This window comes from Empidonax traillii, unplaced genomic scaffold, assembly GCF_003031625.1.
Source record: "Empidonax traillii isolate 1590-97213 ecotype Southwest subspecies unplaced genomic scaffold, ASM303162v1 scaffold889:size374758, whole genome shotgun sequence".
Lineage (NCBI taxonomy): Eukaryota > Metazoa > Chordata > Aves > Passeriformes > Tyrannidae > Empidonax > Empidonax traillii.
In genome coordinates this window covers 24604-42549 of record NW_020956082.1, presented here as the reverse complement: position 1 = coordinate 42549, position 17946 = coordinate 24604, and the positions used below count along the sequence as shown (strand labels likewise).

At 45.3% G+C, this 17946-nt stretch overlaps 1 protein-coding gene across 2 annotated transcripts in view; it reads right to left on the bottom strand.

The window, feature by feature from the left end:
• The window catches only part of SHLD1 (shieldin complex subunit 1), a 46748-nt gene extending 34339 nt beyond the window's left edge, over nucleotides 1-12409 (bottom strand). The window contains exons 1-3 of one of the 2 annotated variants that reach the window (XR_003573355.1): nucleotides 12315-12409; nucleotides 11496-11590; nucleotides 9419-9588 (exon numbers count right to left, since the gene is read on the bottom strand). Coding sequence is in view for 1 of the 2 variants with exons in the window: in XM_027902571.1 (XP_027758372.1) it covers nucleotides 9419-9588; nucleotides 10734-10810 (247 nt within the window). In the remaining variant the exon portion in view is untranslated. Of the gene's footprint in view, nucleotides 1-9418; nucleotides 9589-10733; nucleotides 11020-11495; nucleotides 11591-12314 lie in introns of those variants that run through there. The other variant, XM_027902571.1, reaches the window with a different exon arrangement.
• Nucleotides 12410-17946: the final 5537 nt, after the last annotated feature.

Below are 17946 nucleotides of genomic sequence, written 5' to 3'. Positions count from 1 at the left end.
TTCTACAAGTAACTACTGAGTAAACACTCTGCTGCCTCCAGAAGCATCATGTCTAGCATCCAGCTGCTCCAGCGTGGATCTATCTCCACTGATGACTTCCAGGGGCAAGGAACAGAGCTCACATTTTTGAAAAAGCTGACTAAGACTACAAGAGAAGCTTCAAGCACAGAAGAAACTTTGCACTACATATGTGATAAAAAAGTATCTACGGGATGGGGAAGCTCAAGGAAGCACCTATTAAGGAGGAACCCAAACAAGGATCAGCATTTCAGCCACTGTATTCTGCAGCTTTACTGAGCCAGTAGCATCTGGCTACCCAAAGACACCCCAATCCCACCCTGATATCAGTCTGCATTTTGATAGTAAGAATTCCTGAGGTCCTTTTGTACTACCTTAAAAATTACTCTTTGTTCCTATAATATTTAATGGCATAGTGGTTGTTCCAAATGATGGCTGAAAGGTACAGGTTTTGGAGGGTCTACATTTGTTTATTATACCCCTGTAAAACACTATTTGAATGGCTTTTGCTCCCAATCTATAATTTTCCATCTCAAAGGACTTCACATCTGCGCTTCAGAGGATGGAAAATGATTCGTAAAGAATTGAACAAACTCTTGTCCATTCTTATCCGTTGAACAAACTCTTGACATTTACTTACAGGATTGAATTCCTTCTTATTTAAATGGTTAATTCTCACTGGTAAGATAAAACAGCACTGGCATAAGCATGTGCAAAACTGCCTCACAGCTACCTTAGGAACAATTACCATAATGACATTAGCGCAGTCTGAATCAGATTAGGTCACAACAATGGATAAACACCGACAGCTACAATGAGAGAACTAAAAACTCAGGTTGGAATGACACTTTAGACAAAGGTAAGGATGAAATGGCCCACAGGGATTCTTACCCCACTGTCACAGGGCAAGGTGAGACACAAAGACCTCAGTCCCCCCAGTGGGCTCTATGAACCTAACAGGTCCCACTGCCTGGCACTGATGGTGTGGTGGTTTCACTCCAGCTGGATCACAGATGTCCCTCCAAAACCACACTGCCCTCCAGAACTGGACAGGGGTAAGAAAATGTAATGAAATGTTCATGAGTTGAAATAAGGACAGGGAGAGATCACTCACTGATTACCACCACGGGCAAAACAGACTCAGCTTGGGGAAATTAACTGAATTTATTACCAACCAAAATCAGAGTAGGTTAATGAGAAGTAAAACAAATTCCAAAAACATCTTCTCATCCCTCCATCCTTCACGGGTTCTACCTCCTCCTCCTCCCACAGCAGCGCAGAGAGACTGGGAGTGGGAGTTACAGAAAGCCAGCTCATCAATGTTTCTGCAACTGCTTCCCCCTCAGAGAGAGGAGACCTTCTCCTGCTCCTGCATAGTGGAGTCCCTCCCACAGAAGAAAGTCTTCCTCAAACTTCTCCAGGATGAGTCCTTTTCACAGGCTACAGTTCTTCATGAACTGCTCCAATGCTGGTCCTCTCCACATGGTCAGCCCTTCAGGAACAGGCTGCTCCAGCGTGGGCCCCCCATGGGGTCACATGTCCTACCAGGAAACCTGCTCCACTGTGGGCTCCTCTCTCCATGGATCTTCAAGTCCTGTAAGAAGTCTGTTCCAGCATGGGCTTCCCACAGGGTCACAGCCGTCTCTCAGACATCCACCTGCTCCGTTGTGGATCTCCTCCACGGGTTGCAGGTGGGCCTCTGCTCCACCCTGGATGTCTTTGGGCTGCAGGGGCACAGCTGCCTCACTACAGTCTGCACCATGGGCTGCAGGGGAATCCTCAGCTCCAGAACCCAGAGCACTGAGGTAAGGTAATCTAGTCTGAGCTCCATGCAATGAGCAGGGACATTTTTGACTAGATTAGGTTGCCCAGAGCCTCTTCCAACCTGACCTTGCATGTTTCCAGGGATGGGGCATCCATCACCTCTCTGGGCTACCTGAGCCACCATTTGGATGAGCCACTAGCTCCTGGCTCTACTGTAATCCTGCAGTAGTTATCAGTACAAGGCTACAGTGTCCAGTTACAAATTTGATAGGCAACCGCTTAGGACTGGCTTTAGGAAGGAAACAAAACTCCTGCCAACATTTAGAACGACTGAGATCATTTAGAACCTTAGAACATTTGGAACAATTTAGAAACCACTTCACTGTTTAAAGTTTGATGGGAACGTCCCAAATTGGAAATCAACCCATTCTGTTTCTGCCTCTACCTAGAGAGGTTGGCAAGGGTTTAATTAGCCCTATCTGCAGACATGAAAACAATGAATGATGGGAAACAACAGCAATGGTCCTTCAAAGTCATGCTCAAATATACAAATTCCAAGTTCTGTATTGTGCCAGCACTCCTTAAGGATTCGGGGATAACATGAAGGACATGTATTATGCTCCTTTCCATGTTGGAAGGCCTGGAAATCAGATTGGTGGATACAGCTGAAACTGTCCCTAACATGAGTAAACCTACCAAATCCAAATCCTTTTTTTTCTGGGAAAAGAATATGAGCTGTGTAGCACAAAAAAAACCTCACTCTGAGCAGAAGGTGTAACTACAGATGAGAAAATTCAAAACCTCAGAGTTTCCCAGTTGTTTCCCAGCACCTCCAAGAGTCAAACTCCCAAGCTCTCCTTCATGCACAGCCACAGAATCCAATCAGACAACTTCAGTGCATAAGCACAACTCCTTGTCTCTGTTATTGAAGCTTTGTTATTGTATTTATTTTCTCTGTAGCTGATTTCTAATTATTAATGGTTAATACAAACTGTTCACTTTCACAGAACACAGAGGTACTCTGAAGCATTAAAGCCTAAGAGGCAAGGTCACATCTCATTTTTTCCCTTACTGATGTATGTATAGCGTTCTAATTCTCCTACAATAGGACTAGTTTTCTTCCTCAGACTGTGAAGAATAAAGCACTGCCTGTTTCTCTTCTAGGATTTATTTTTGGCTGGGTGCTTTTATGTAACACTTTACAAAATATGTAAGACTTTCAGTGACCCAGTGGTGCCAGGTGCTTTATTTTGTGTGTTGTGCAGTTTCCCTGCATTCCTCTATGTAACGTAGCATGAATTCCACCTTGCAGCTTCATTCAATATTCAACACAACCAGGCCACACAGATATGCTTGGAGAGCTTATGATGCCAAACTCACCAGAGCCATGTAGTTACCTGGCCAAAGAACTGCATAAATTCAATTCCACTGCCCCACCGGATCACACCATCTATACAAAATTATTAGCATTTGAAACATTTTACCTTCCTTTTTCCTTTTGATAAGACTGGAGTCTAAGAAAAATGTAGTATTTTCATCACATTTGAGCATGTACTTGATTAAAAATCATCAATTAAAAACCTAAAACAAATATATTCACTTGAAAATAGGTGCTTCTTTGGTTTTGATAAGCTAAACAAATTGCTTGCTTTGACAAATAACTGGATGTTTATACTAGTATGAGTGATAAAACCCACTAAAAACAGAACTTTCAGACAGACTTAAAAAATTTACACTCACATCCCAAAAAAGTAAAACACAATCAGTATTTAAAGACCCTTCGATTCCATAGCAAAATTATATCCCAGCACAACTGTAACTGTGATAGCAAGAAGTATTACCTGGCCATTCCCAGGTAAAAACAACTATTTCACCACCATGCAATATTAGTGACCTTTTGCCAAGATCCATGCAGCAAACAACGAGCAGTCAACACTCCTCAGAATTATTCCCACATCAGCTTTCAGGGTCATTTAGCATGATTTCTCAACAGCAGTATACTGACAGGGGACTGAGCTCTGTACAGGGACAGACATCCCCAGCACCACCTGAAAAAAACCGCAAAACACCAGCCCTCTAAGCATGGAATTGGAAACGGGTAACACTGAGCACTAGAGGGCAGCAGGAAACAAACCAAACTCAATAAAAACCCACTAATTCCCAAAATAGGGACCACGTTCTTCACCAAGGCCAGGGCAGTTAAGCACTGTGCTTAACCAATTCCAAACCAATTGACTGGTTTTAAAAAAATATCATTAATTCTGATGTTGTTTGGGACCACAGTTCAAACCGAAGTGAGTTTCCAAGTGGGAGAGCATATTAACTTCCTACAGTCAAAGCAGACTCTTCCTAACAGCACAAAGCACCTCAGTACAGCACCCTCTGCTTCAAATCGAGCCAAAGAGTAAAATATTCTTAGTGTGATCTATATCTTTTTGGTAAAGGGAAACGATGAGAAGTTTCTGTACCTAACCACGGCAGCCCAATGTGGAAGTACAAGCCCCTTTTAGCTCGGCTTTGCCTCAGTCTGAAAGTGATTTAAAATAAAGTATCACACACATTTTAGACTTTAAAAGTTACACAGACCTCTTAAAGAGACTATATATAAAGGTCTTAAGCCTTCAGATCGTCTTCAGCATGGCCAGACAAAAGGCCATTATGGAAATTTTGCAGCTTTTGGCAGCTCAGATGGCCAAGCTATAATATCTATACCAAGTAGTGAACACTTGAGTTCTGGGCTGAACTGAACCTCCAAGCACCCATCAAGTGTCAGCCCTGGAAAGGTTGCTGCTGACGTGACAAAGTCCACTCCTTTCATTTTCTCCCTCTACGTCAGCACTTGTGAACTCGTGAACTCCCGCAACAGAAAAAGCACAGGCCACACCAGACTTCTTCAGTAAACACAACCCATTTCTACAAAACACATTAAGCAACTCTTGACAGGCCAGCAGACGTGGCAAACAGGAGAGAGCATTTAAGGACAAGTCAGAACACATGTACCAACATCAGCACTGCTCCCCAGTTCCTAATAAAAGACACATCAACCCACCACAAAACCAGGCATATAAGTTCACTGTGTATGAGTAGCACTTCTTTCAGAGGAATCTCAATTGCCTGTAGAACTGACAGCAGCATCAACAGGTTGAAAAATCTCTGTTTGGTTTTTACATAGTAGCTTGGTTGACTGAAAACCCAGCAAGGAAACAGAATAGTCCAAAAATCACGATGGCTTTTACTTTTAAACTGGGATAATCTTGCGATCAGTCCTCTTGATCTGAGTGGCAATTTCAGTAGCAGTGTCGTGGCCCAGGCTCACTGATTTGCTTGAAGCCACTGAGTCTCCAGCAAAATGGTCTGTTCCATTTTCCCCAAGCTCTCAGAACTTATGCCAAATGGACTATTTTTGAAGAAAGCCTACAAAACCCCCACAACTGATCAGAAAGAACCTACAGCCTGGCTACACAAAGGGAAAAGTGATTAATACTTTAATGCTGCTTCTTTCAGAAACCACCATCCTGCAAAGGCTGTAACCCCCTGTGAAAGACAGGACATGTTGCAGACCAGTGTATCTTGGCTGTACCTGTGCTGCTGCCCGAAAGAGGAGCTGTCCCCATCTCAGCCACACAAATATTCACGTGGCTGCCCAGAACGCTGGGCCAATTCCCTGAGCTGACTTCTCATGTGGCCACCTATGTACCAGCACTAAGGATTGACCAGGAATAATAAGCCCAGTCAGGGGCAGGCTGGGATTCTCACTGCATCAGAGAGGTCAGGGAAGTCCGTGGAAAATAACTACAGGTAAGCCTGGGCTCAAACTTGAATCAAACTACAGGAAGAGAAGCAGCTGTTTTGGACAGGCAACTCAAGGTTGAACACCTCTATCCTCCCAAACTGGCTTTAATTAATTTTGGCTGTTTTGTTTTTTTTTTTAAAAAGCTAGCCAACTTTTAGATAATTGCAGGTCTCTTCAAGCCCATGGAAAACTCTGTGTTCCTTTACCACCCCATCTCTCCAGCATCATCCTTCCTCTCCTACTGTCATCCCTCTTATTTTCTCTGTTCCTGTGGCACTCCCATTTTCCTCCACTGGCTGACCCTGTCTACACATCCATTTTCCTAAGGACACAGCTTTTTAATTACTTTTTATTACAAAGAAAAAGCCATTAAGGCAGAAGCTACAGGGCAAACAAGGAGACCCATCTCCCCACGATCACCAGCCCTAAGGAAGGGCCATGGACGCAGATGGGGCTGAGCTTTGCCAGTGCTTCACACAGGAGCCTCCCGAGCATGGTTCCACAGCTGAGCTCTCAAATGCTGCCTCCAAACTTAGTAGAATTACTCCAGGGCTGCACTGCCAAACCCAGTTCTGGCTGATCACAGAGCATGGGCAGAGGCCAGAACCCTGCCTCAATCAACTTGTAGAGCACATCTGTCGTCTGCTCTCTAACACTTTTTTAGGTTGCTTATTTTCCAGGCAAATATTATGTTTCCACTGTCCCTGGTACTCTCTGGTTCAGTGCCATAAATGAAAAGTTACACTGTGAGCGATCTATTTTCTTTGGAAACAACCTTTATTAGCTTCTTTTGAAATATCAATCCAAATAATTTAAGGCTTTCCCACACACACACCTGAGTGCTGCCTGCCAAGTAAGAACTGCTGGCAACTTCTGTTAATCCAGAGAAAGTAGTAAGATGTTCCTGCTGAACTCTGCAACTGAGTGATGCAGATTAGAAAAACAATAAACAATTTATTTTAAAAAATTTAAAAATTATTTTCCAGTATGGGGTAAAAAAAGATAAAAGCACACAGAAAACTGAATTGGATCAGTGAACCTTTCACAGTCTATCACCACTTACTGAACTCATTATGACAACAAGCTAAAGGTCCGAATGCTTGTTGCAAGAGTAGAACCCTCATTTCCACACAAATCGTAAAACCATTCATTTATACATAACTTAGAGATTTAGCACTATTCCTACAGGACTACTTGTTTTCTTGCCTAGGGATGCCTGTTGTCAGAAAGCCCTGTTTTCATGGCTAATGGGTACTATCTTCCATTACCATGGAACCTCTTTAGGCTAATAAGACCTATTATGAGTGACTCAGACACTGGGAATACCCCCATAACCACTTCCATCTCCCGAGGCACTGAAGGCAGGATATCTTAGTCTCAGCCCAGTTCACGGGGCAGATGTCAGAAAACACAGCCTGTCCCATCAGTCTGTTCCTTTCCTAAGGAAGCTGCCACATTCCCAGAGGAAATGTTTTGGAATCATTAAGGGAAATCCTCACCCCTAACAGAAACCTTACAAGTTTGATGGGAAGACTCACCATCCGTCCCGCCCAAGCCCCAGGATGCAATCTTCTGTTCATATAACCTAAAGCCACTCCTGCTCTCCTCACTTACATTGTGTCACAACACTGTCTCAGTGTCTCACAAGAAAACAAACAAGTAAAGGAGCTTCCTTTCCCAAGATACATTTGACAGAACTTGCTTGTTCCCAAGAACATCTGACACAGGCAGACTGTTTTTAAAACGCTCCTCCTGCCTCTTCTGCCACACTGACCAAACTCAATGGCTTAGAAAGCTGCAGTTGCATCAAAAGAGAGAGTTCAAGTGAGAAGGTATATTGGTTTGATGTTGTTATAAGGAGAAAGGAACCAAGACGTTCAGAGCATTAACTGGTTATGCTGTGATACTTGGTTATTTCAATCCCAAGAGCACAGAGTAAGGAACCATTGTACAGTATGCATCCCACAGTTACTTCCAACTGGTTTCAGCTGTGACCCATCTCTAAAACAAGCAAAAAAGGGGAGGGTTCATGGGCCTAATCTGCCCTCCTCAGCACAGCTGGAATCCACACTGATATCAGAGGGTGCTGGAGACAGCAAGGAGGCAGGATGTGGCCTCTCAGCATACCTTGGTACTGAGCTTCAGCTACATATTCCACACATGCACCATGAATGATTTGCCCAGTGCTGTCATTTCTACATGTGTCACTTCCACTAAGCCTCAGAACACTCTTAGGACTGCTAAGTGGTCATGCAGTTCTTACGTGCACCCCATTCCACAGAGCAATAAAGTCCACTTGCCCTGAGCCACACTAAATGGTGCTTGTGCAACACACTGCAGGAACTGCCTCACAGCTCCCAAAATTTCTTCATACCTGCACCACAGGGCTTGTGAAATCTGAGTAAACAAATGCCTTCAAGCCTGTCTCACTATCAGAGGAACTTCTCCATCCTCCTCTCCCACAACAGCAGAAAAGGCTTGCTCAGGGCATTCCTCATAGTGGTGGTCATTGCACCCATACACAAAAAATAAAGCAAAATCTCAAACCAGAGACACTATTGCTCTAATGCAACGTGGATTGTGGAATGTGACGTGGGTCATGGTTTAAAGCAGAGGTTAACAGCAGAAGATTTTCATCATTATTAACATAAGACACGTGTGAATTCCTGGTCTGCGCAGCAAAACCAAAGCAAGGCTTGGTATTTACTGTTTGCAGATTTCATTACAGTTCTAGATATCCCACACCTGGTGGTGAAGACAACTGCACAGGCGAGTAGTCAACATCAACAGAGCTAATTAGCTGGTAGATCCCACTGCTTACCTTTTTAGCATGCAAAATTGTGGAATTCCCACTGAAAAAACTCATCTGTCGGATTCCAAGCTCGCTTCTTGGAAGCAGGCCAAAGAAAACCACCCAGTGTCAGAGTAAGAAGGAACCAAATTTTACTTTTACACTACTTAAGATTTTAAAGCAACCAGAAACGTCATCAGTGATCTTTCACTTGCTCAGGTGTCTTGACAAATCCTCTCCACACACTATATTTGCTAACCAGAATATATTTCCCTCCCCCATATTAAATATAATTAATATATTTAATATACAACTTTCATTCCAAACAGCATGAATATATGGCAAGAAGTGTCACTGGGCTAGAGCATTTTGATTTCACATTTCTTGCCATGTATTCAAGCTGACTGGCCTGATGGCTGTAGTACTGAGCATGTGTCAGCTACCCCTTATAATCTCAGATACACCATTACTCCCAAGAATGGGGAGTAGTGGTTGACTTAAAATGATATTTCTGCAGGAATCATCCCTCTTTCAAGCGAGGAAACTGCTGCCTCCCAGGAGTCAAACTGAAGCAGTTCTCATCACACTGATGTCTTTAGCATAAGCAAACATTCAGTTATAATTTTAAAGTAATGGGCTACAGAGGCCACATCCTGAGTTCATGACTGGAAGATACATGATGAGCCCATAGGGAAGATGAGGAAAAGCTGAAAAACTTCTTACTGACTATGGTAAGATGATACATTATTTCCTGCTGATGTCTGAATGACTGCTCTGTGGATTAGTTCAAGTAACTCCTTCTGAGAAGACATTAAACGTGAAGACAGAGTGTTGTCAAGACATTAGCAGCTGAGAGTATCCTCTGAACTCCTCTCCTGGGTCTCATCAACCCACAGTTCACATTGTATCTGTGGAGCTGGAACAGACTGTACTTCTGCTAAATTGTGTTTTAAAACAGGCAGATGCACCAGTACTAGATTGCAGTTACCTACTCACACAACACACTGCCTGAACTGGCTAAAGAGAGCATGTGGAGAAGCAGAATGTGTTACCTGTGGGCAGAGAGGGAAAAGTATCCACAGAACAATAAAGTTCCTCGGTGTTTTCAGCACTGCGTGGAGGCACGAAGAGCTCTGCTGGGTCACAAACAGAGGGAAGGTCCAACACACTGCTCTCCTCTGAGTTAACACTTGGTGACTTCTGTGTTCCTTCCATGGTCCTACTGCAGACAAAAATGCAACTGAGCTGGATTTTTAGAGCACAAAAATCTAAGTAGAAGTCAACACAAATGATTTGGCATTGTTGTACCTCTTTATGAGCTGTGAGGAATCGTTTTAGCACAATCATATTTCATTTAAAAAAAGAAGCGCAAATTAAAAGATGTAAAGAAAGAACAACAGTGAATCCTATAGACAACAGCCCTCAGCCCTGAGTAGGATAACTAGGAGTCCACAATAAACCTGGCTTTCTTAGAGGCTTCCCAGAAGTACAGACACAGGCCCCAAAACTAGGAAGCCATGGAGTATACACCCTCCAGGGTATACTATGTGTGCAATTTAGAGAGAGATGTTCTACAGGGTCCCTTTCCACTGATGCTTCCAGAATTCTCAAGTTAAACCCGCCCTTCTTGCCTATGTTCGCTGGCAGAAAGAAAAAGCATCTTAAAACTTGGCAGTCTCAGTCTCACAGGGATGGCAAAGACCTCCTGGTGTGGAGACACTCGGGCAGCTATGTAGTATACCCTGTGCATGTCACTTTGGAAAGCTTTGGTTGAGGCATACCCACACCTCAACATCCTTCTCTCAAGTGTCCTCAACCCATCCACCACCACAGAAGGCAAGAACACGCAGCTGGGTGGAGAGCAGGACAAGGCTGGTGCCACTCAGCTCCACATCAAGGGCCACACTGGACGGGCAACTCTTTTGGAGAGGATGAAACTGAAGCATTCCAGTCCAGCAGCTCCAAGCACAGTCACACAAGTGTCTGGGGCATAAGAGGAGTGAAATGCAAAAAAACTTGGGAGGGCGGGAGCTCCTTCTATTTCAGTAAAGAGTGACCGGACAGAGGAACCAGATGCAGTGGTCAGGAAATGGCCTGTGACCCGTCAGGCTCACATATATCTTCCCTTCTATGAAATGAAAAGGACGAATTCTTGTCTCAGGGTTATTATCAGTAAGGAATGTTACAGGCACAGGAGGGCAAAGAAATCACCAGAAAGTATTAGTACTGAAAAATAAAGTCAATACCCCCATAAGAAGATTTAAAACAAACAAACAAACAAACAACACTATTCCTCAGGTGATTCTGTGCTGCATTAACTTTTAGCTAAGATGCACCTCTGACCTTTCAAAATGCTGACGACCTCACTAATGAAGAGAGAGTGGCAATGTTGGCTGTACTACCAGAGAAGAGCAGGTGTCTTGCCTTGGAAGGGCAAGGTCCATACACTCACAGGAAGTTTCCAGGGAAAAGGGAGTGGAAGGTTAAAAGCAAAACAAAGTACACAACCCTCTTCCCCAGACCAGTCACTGAAGAAGGAAGCTTCTCCTCCCTTGCTCTTCAAGTCCCAAAATATAAACAACCTGTGCATAAGGAACACCTAATAGGAGAAACTTTCCTCACATATTGTGTTCCTGATGTGTGCTACTTTATAAGTACAAGCATATCTTAAGAGATCTGCCTCTTTCAGTCATTGGTCTGGAAAAAACTCCCAAAACTCCAAAAACCCACACCAAACACCCAGTGAATTCTATCCCTCCAAGGGTAAGTGGCTAATTACAGCAACAGGAGCTGCCGCTGTGATACCAGACCGTCATTGATGGGGCTGCAGTGGTCCTGGCTGTCTCTGTCAGTTGCTTGTGCTGGTCCCCTTCCTTATGTTGCCATAACAGAACTAACAATATATGCAACCATGTTTTGATCAGGTTTATATAAAACAAATCAGCTGTATTAAAAAAAAAAAAAAAAGAAAGAAGAGTTTTGCCCTAGATCAGCTCCCTCTAGTTCTCCTAGGTCAAGTACACAGCAGTCCTACTCCCAAAAGTGATGGTGAGACCTGTTTGTGCAAATAGGCTCAGCCCTGGGCCTTCAGGCACATGAAAGAGAGGCACTATCATCTCTGTGCCATACCTGGTAAGAGCAAGCAGTCCCCTTGGGCAGAGTCCAGGAGCGAACAGTCTGTTACTGCTCCAGGATTCCCTCAATAGTTTGTCAATCCCATCTTGCTGGAATGAAACAAACAGGTCAGTTAGATGCTTCACATCAGATGATTTGGCTGACGGACAGTGTGACCTTTCAAAGTACACACGCCAGCCAGTGTCAACAGTCAGTCATCAGGTACGCCCCTGTTTGTTGGGTCTGGCACAGAGGAAAAGTTTTCCTAGGAATCAGAAACAGCACATCTAGTAAGGCCCTGGAATGCTTTTGACAGCAGTGGAGATCTCCTGGAAAAGGGTTGGTCTATCCTAGAAATAAAATCAAGCGTTTCTATACAAGAAGCTGCCAGATTGGGCTGTTTATTCAAAACCCATCAAGCAGAGAAGCAAATTAAAGCTGGCAACCTTCCCTCCCTCCTGTGGAGATCAGGTATTTCCCCAACAGATTTATCTCACAGTGCCTCGATATCAACAAATAGCCTATACTGTGTCAGACCTCAACCAGGAAACGCGTTTTAAGAGGGCCACATAACCCATCCTGTAGAGTAAACCACAGGCTCACAAAACCCAAATCCTGTTTCCCAGCCCCTCCCATTACCACCATTATTTTCAGTGAGCAACCAGGAGTAGTTTCAGGAGGAAACCTGATTTTCCTCTGGGCCACCCTCAAATGGTGGAAATGCTACCAGGCATTACCCAAAGGCGTGCCACCAGTCCTGCACAAGCTTTCCCAGCTGGCAGCACACCCGGAGGGTGCAGTGGACAAAGGCGGGGTGCGAGGCGGTGGCCTTACCCACTGCCCTGCTCAGCTGGTTTGGGCGGATGCAGGTGAGGGGGTTCTCTTCCTCCCGGTGTCCTTTCTCTCCCCTTCTCCTGCAGGCAGACACGGAATTATTTCAACAACCGCTCCCCTGGGGGTGGAGGACAACAAGGGGAACACAGGGCGAACCAGGCCCCCCTACCGCCGAAGCACTCCGCGGCCTCGGCACAGCCGCTGCGCCCAACCCCCTCACCAGTCCCCGGGCAGAAACGCAGCTGCAGCGCCCCCAAGGGCAGCCACACGTCTTGGAGGGGGATAAGGGGAAAGCCAAAAAGCAGGGCAGGGCCGTTCCGGGCAGGGCCGTGCTTCCACAGCCCGCCTCAGGCCCTCCGCTCCGCGGCGGGCCCAGCGAGGGCCCTCCCGCTCCGAGCCCGAAATGAAGCGGGCAGGAGCCTCTTAGCCGCGGGCAGGCGCGCCCGAACGGCCCCGGCAGGGCGCTGCGGGGCCATGGGGGCCGGCGAAGCCCTAGAGGACACGGAGCCGGGCCGGAACACGAACCCACTGGGCAGCGGCAGATGCGGCACCTCCCGGGCCCGCAGGAGCGTCTGCGCAGAGGGCGGGCCCGCCCCCGCCGCTGTGGGGTCGGAAGGGGGGCGGCTGGGTACCCAGGTGTTTCGAGTCAGGTTTTCCTCAAAACGCAGTTATCTGGACTTTATTACTCTGCATTCGAAGGGGAGGGGCTTTGACGAGGCAGTAGCGGCACCGTGCCGTGCCTGGCAGATGGGGTTTCCTTTCGGGCTGCTCAGCGCTTGGTCGTTCTTACATCGCCGCCGCACAAAGGCGCGGCCTGGGAAAGCCCTGAGCGGGGTTGGACGTGGGGCTGGGCTGGGGCTGCGGGGTGGAAATATCGTAGAAAAAAACCAACGCAATCCTCACTCGGGACACAAGCAGGTGGGTGGGCTGTGAGCCTTCCTCCGAGGGCTTACAGAGCTCACGAAGGAAATGTGAGGCCAGTGAACCGCTGTTGCACACCAAGGATGTTCTCCCACGTGGTGTTGAGGAGTTTAACAGGCAGCCGATTGGAAGCTTCGCAAGCCCTACTGAGAAGCAGGATACAAACCACACTGAGTTTGGGGCATCACGCCACTTCGTGTGTGTGCTGCCGCAGCCACGGCAGTGGCAGTCGTGGGGGAGTGACACAGACATCCCGACCCTCCTAACAGGGGTGCAGCGAGTGCTTGTGGGCCACACGCTGGATACTTTCCCAGCAAAGAGAATATTGCCGTGTCGCCTGACAGAGTGTGCATGTCACAGCCAGACATCCAGGACACCAGCGCTAGCAGAGGTCAAGGATCAGCCCTTCTATGGTCTGGGCAGGCAGCCCGGGAGGAAAGCTGCTGGCCGACCTGCCCCCTGAAAGAAGTGCTGCCAGGTGGGACGCTGTCTCTGCTTTTTGGCATGCATGCCGAGAGTGAGACTAGGAATGAGCTGGGAGTTTTTTCCAAGAGCCTTTGGACTGCAGAGTTACTGATAGCAAACTGACGTGTTTAGGAGGAAGTCAGATAAACTTGAAGTCCCACGGCTGCCAAGAGGGCTTCCTTTTTCTTCCAGGTGAGCTGGCTGGAGCCGGGAAAGGTTCATACAGAGAGCCTCTGAGTCTGTGATTAAAGCACAGCGGCTGTGACTCCGCTCCGCCCTTATGACCTCTATCGAGCCAGACCTGGGCATTTGGGGTCACTGCAGAAGTAGAGATGCAAACTTAGCCTACATCCTGAGCTGTAACCCAGACACTGCTCTACTGCTAGGCTACCTCTTGTCATTCGTGTTTGTCCCCAAGAACTTACCCGTCCCTCTAGGGGAGTTCTGTGACCTGGAAGGTAGTACCCCCAGCATTTTGTTTCCGTACAGGGAGTAGAACTGGAGCTGAGCTGTGGAATGCAAAACATCAGCAGATCTGCTTTATTTAGCTATGGGAGCACATGCAATATTACAGCATCCAGAAACCAGCCACCTGTGTGACTTCACCCCACTGAATCATGCCAAGTCTCTGTCATTAGAAAAGCTTTGTGTGGGCAACACCACTGGGTCCTGGAAAAGCAAGGAGCTCCAGCAAGCAGAACTGAAAAGGAAGCTGCAGCGCTTAGTAACAAACATATACAGTTTCTATTTGTCATATTAGGTGAACAACCAAATCTTTGTACTGACTTTACCTCCCTCACCAGAATGAAGAGGTCCTGCACCCTCCTGATAGAGCAATGCACTTCCCTGAACTCCCCCCATTGTAATCTGCATTCTTTAACTTTATTCCTTATAAACTGCATTATCAGCAAAAAGATTGTTTGCCTACAGTATTTAGGTCAAGTATCTACATGTGTACTATGGTCTTTTTTATCAGTGTGTTATTGTTAGGACATGTTAAAACTACACTGGGATTCATGTCTGAATTTGGTTAAGGAAAAGGTTATGTCAGAACTAGGAAATGCAGAATTAAACCCCACACTTGACATTTACCAGAGATCAAAATACTGAGTCACACATGGGGAAAAGGAAATACATTTTCTGACTGAAAGGAGACATGAACAAGATTGATTTTCTCACTGTTGAATTTACAAAGGTTGTTGATTAACAGAAATGATTAAATCAAAGTTTGTATACTTCAGTGTTTTGAGTTCACTCCTCACAGTGAACTGTCCTTTGTTCTCAAAACTGAAAGAACATCAGTATATTTAAATCTATTATTTGAATGCATTTTGCTTCTCCACTCTAGACACTGTTACTAAAACAGATGGAGGATTAGGCTGTGCTGAATTCCCATTCTGAAGTTCTCCCAAAGCACTGCAGACAGTGCTTTAGTGGCCTTTGCTCTGGAAAAGCCTCTTGAGGTTACCCCAGGAATGAGTGTTTACAGGCTTCAGGCAAGCCAGTGTGAGAAACAGCTCTTCAAACCCTTGAGATGAGAAACAGCAACTCTTCTCCACTCCTTCCAGACAATCGAGGTTTGCTGGCGACACTGCAAATAGCAAAACGCAGAGGAAGACTGGAAGAAAAGCTCTTTTCCATGACCCCACTGTCCCATAAAAAGCAGGGGCCCTGGCATTCTCAAGTGACTTTTTGCATGATCATCATTCCTTCACCTGTAGCTGTGTCCTTTGTGCGCACACCATAGTAACAGGATGGAAAGTGCATCTCAGCTGCAGAGGCAAAAAATACAAAAGCTGTATTAAAAAGAAACAACGGGGTTGGTTACCCAAAACCTCATTGATTTATCCAGCTGTGTTAGCTGATCAGATGAAGAGTATTATAGTCCCTCTCAATTTGCCAAAGTTAAGTTTTCAGGACCACATAAGAAGACATCGTGTGTTTCATGTTCTGTCACATCAAAAGCAATCCCATTCAAACCAGCAAACCTCCCTCTAAAGTGTCAGTTCCACTTAAACAAGAATACCCCTCCTTGTCATTACTACCTCCAAACAGCAATAACTGCAGGGCTAATGCCTTACAGAGTTTGGACTGAGCTATCACAGAGAACTTACTGCTGATTCAGGTTCCTGGTTAACACTAAGGTCAACATACAAGCTATCCTACTTGTCCTTCTCATGCACCAACCAAGTTGTTCCAACCCCATAAACTGTATTCTGGTCACTGCACTTCTCTTCAAGATAGGTGAAGTCTATGAGCAGCAAGCAGTCATCTGCATTAAAAAAAGTGGGTCAGCCAGGCCCCCAAAAACATTCTTGGATTTCTCTTCCCTGGCCATAAGACAAGTTACACTTTTTGCTTCCTCCTTCAGTAACTAGGAGTTTAAGCCTTTTGCTTGCTGCAGTCAACACCCTGAGGTATGGGAAATTTTGAAGACCAAATGTGATTTTCGGCTGTACCACATGCCAGTAAATTGCCTTTTTCTTTTATTTATTTTTTTTTTTAAAATTATTAATCTCTTGCTGTGGCCTGCCGGCACTAGCTGACTTTTTGAGGTGTCACTTCTAAAATAAACATGAAGTCATGGTAGCCAATTCATGTAGTAATACAATGTCTCAGAATTTCATAATTTCAGGAGAAAATTGCTCTCTCTTTAAAAAGTAGGTTTCTGTGGCAAAGGCCTGACCATGTGAATGTTGAGGATATTCCAGAAGAAGCAGGAGCCAATTTTTTTTCTTACAATCCTATACCAAATCTGCTCTCTTTCCTTTGAGAGCCTCTGCTGGAATGTGTGCTGTAGCATGCCTTCTAACGTTCTGATTGATGTTACTTCCCTCCTTTTTGGGCTACCTCCTTTGCATCTGCTGTTGCTTAAATGAAAGCTTCTTAGGAAGCTAACACTATTATTCTTGTTCTGCCTAAGCTTTTTTAGCACAGTGGATGCAGACATACGGCTCTGTGGGGCCTCATTTCCTCCCTACAGAGAGCCCTTGTGCATCACAATTCACTGAAAATAAAACAAGCATCATGGGACTCAAGGATAGAAATGAAGCACACTGTAATTTAGCTCTTATCATGCACCTAGGCACAACTTGGCTCTGTCTTAACTTGCATTGTATTTCCTGCTTCCAGACTTTGCTTCTTGCACTGCATTTCTATTTAAGTCTTCATACCCACACCCTTGCATTCCTGCTGCCCAGTGATTTTGTCCATCCTAATGGCTCTGCCTGTGCTGAGACACAGCTGCTTCCCCATAGTAATCCTGCACTGTGCAGTTGTGATGAAGGAAGCACATAGAGCAGGGACATTTGGAGTAAAAGGACACGTGTTATTTAGGCTCATGTATCAGTCTCTGTTTGGGGCAAAATAACCCTTTAACCATTGGTTTATCCTCTGTTGTTTATCCCCTGTTTAACACACCAGCCAGCAATTGGACTCCTTTCATTCTGGCAGGGATTTGTCTCAGTTTCAAGTTCTTGTACCCCTGGGATCTGGATGGAAATTGTTACAGCCGGACCTACATACATCTATACACACATAAATACCCACCAAGGATATGTCATGTTCTCATGCTGTTGGGCCTTTAGGGAATTTCCAAAAGATGCTTGAAGTAAATAGTCACAGGAGAACAGGAAATAGTCTGGCATCTCACCTGGATATTCCAGTGCCTGATGTAGTACAGAGGTCAACAAGAAGCGTTAATTGCAATAATTATGCACTTTTCTCCATTAGAAGGCCTCCAGTGCTTAAGAGCGGAGATGTTCTCTCCACTGTATCACCTCAGGGAGCCTCTAACTAGTTTTTGCAGCTGTGAGCATATAATTTTACATTAATTAGTTCCCACTCATAAGGCATAGACTTGACAATGGCTTTGGTATTAATTTCACACACCAGTTTAAGGAGAGCATCTTTATAACTTAAAATGGAGGCTCCATTCTTATCCTGTTCAGTGTGTCTTGATTTGAGATGACAGTCCTATTACCCTGCCCCATACATTATGGTGAGGTATGTTGGGGCTGTTGGTTTTTTTGGGGAGTAGTTACACATTTTCCCATAATTTCTGGATAAAGTCTAGTCCTCTGTAAGATTCATTCAAGAAATGTCTACTTCTAATTCCTGCATTCTTTTAAAGCCACAGCTAAGGACTAAAGCACACCAAAATTCAGGCATGTATCACTGATGGAAAGTGGCAAGAAAATGCTCAGAGAGATGGTGCCTTCCAGCTGTTCTCCAGTACTCCACCTGG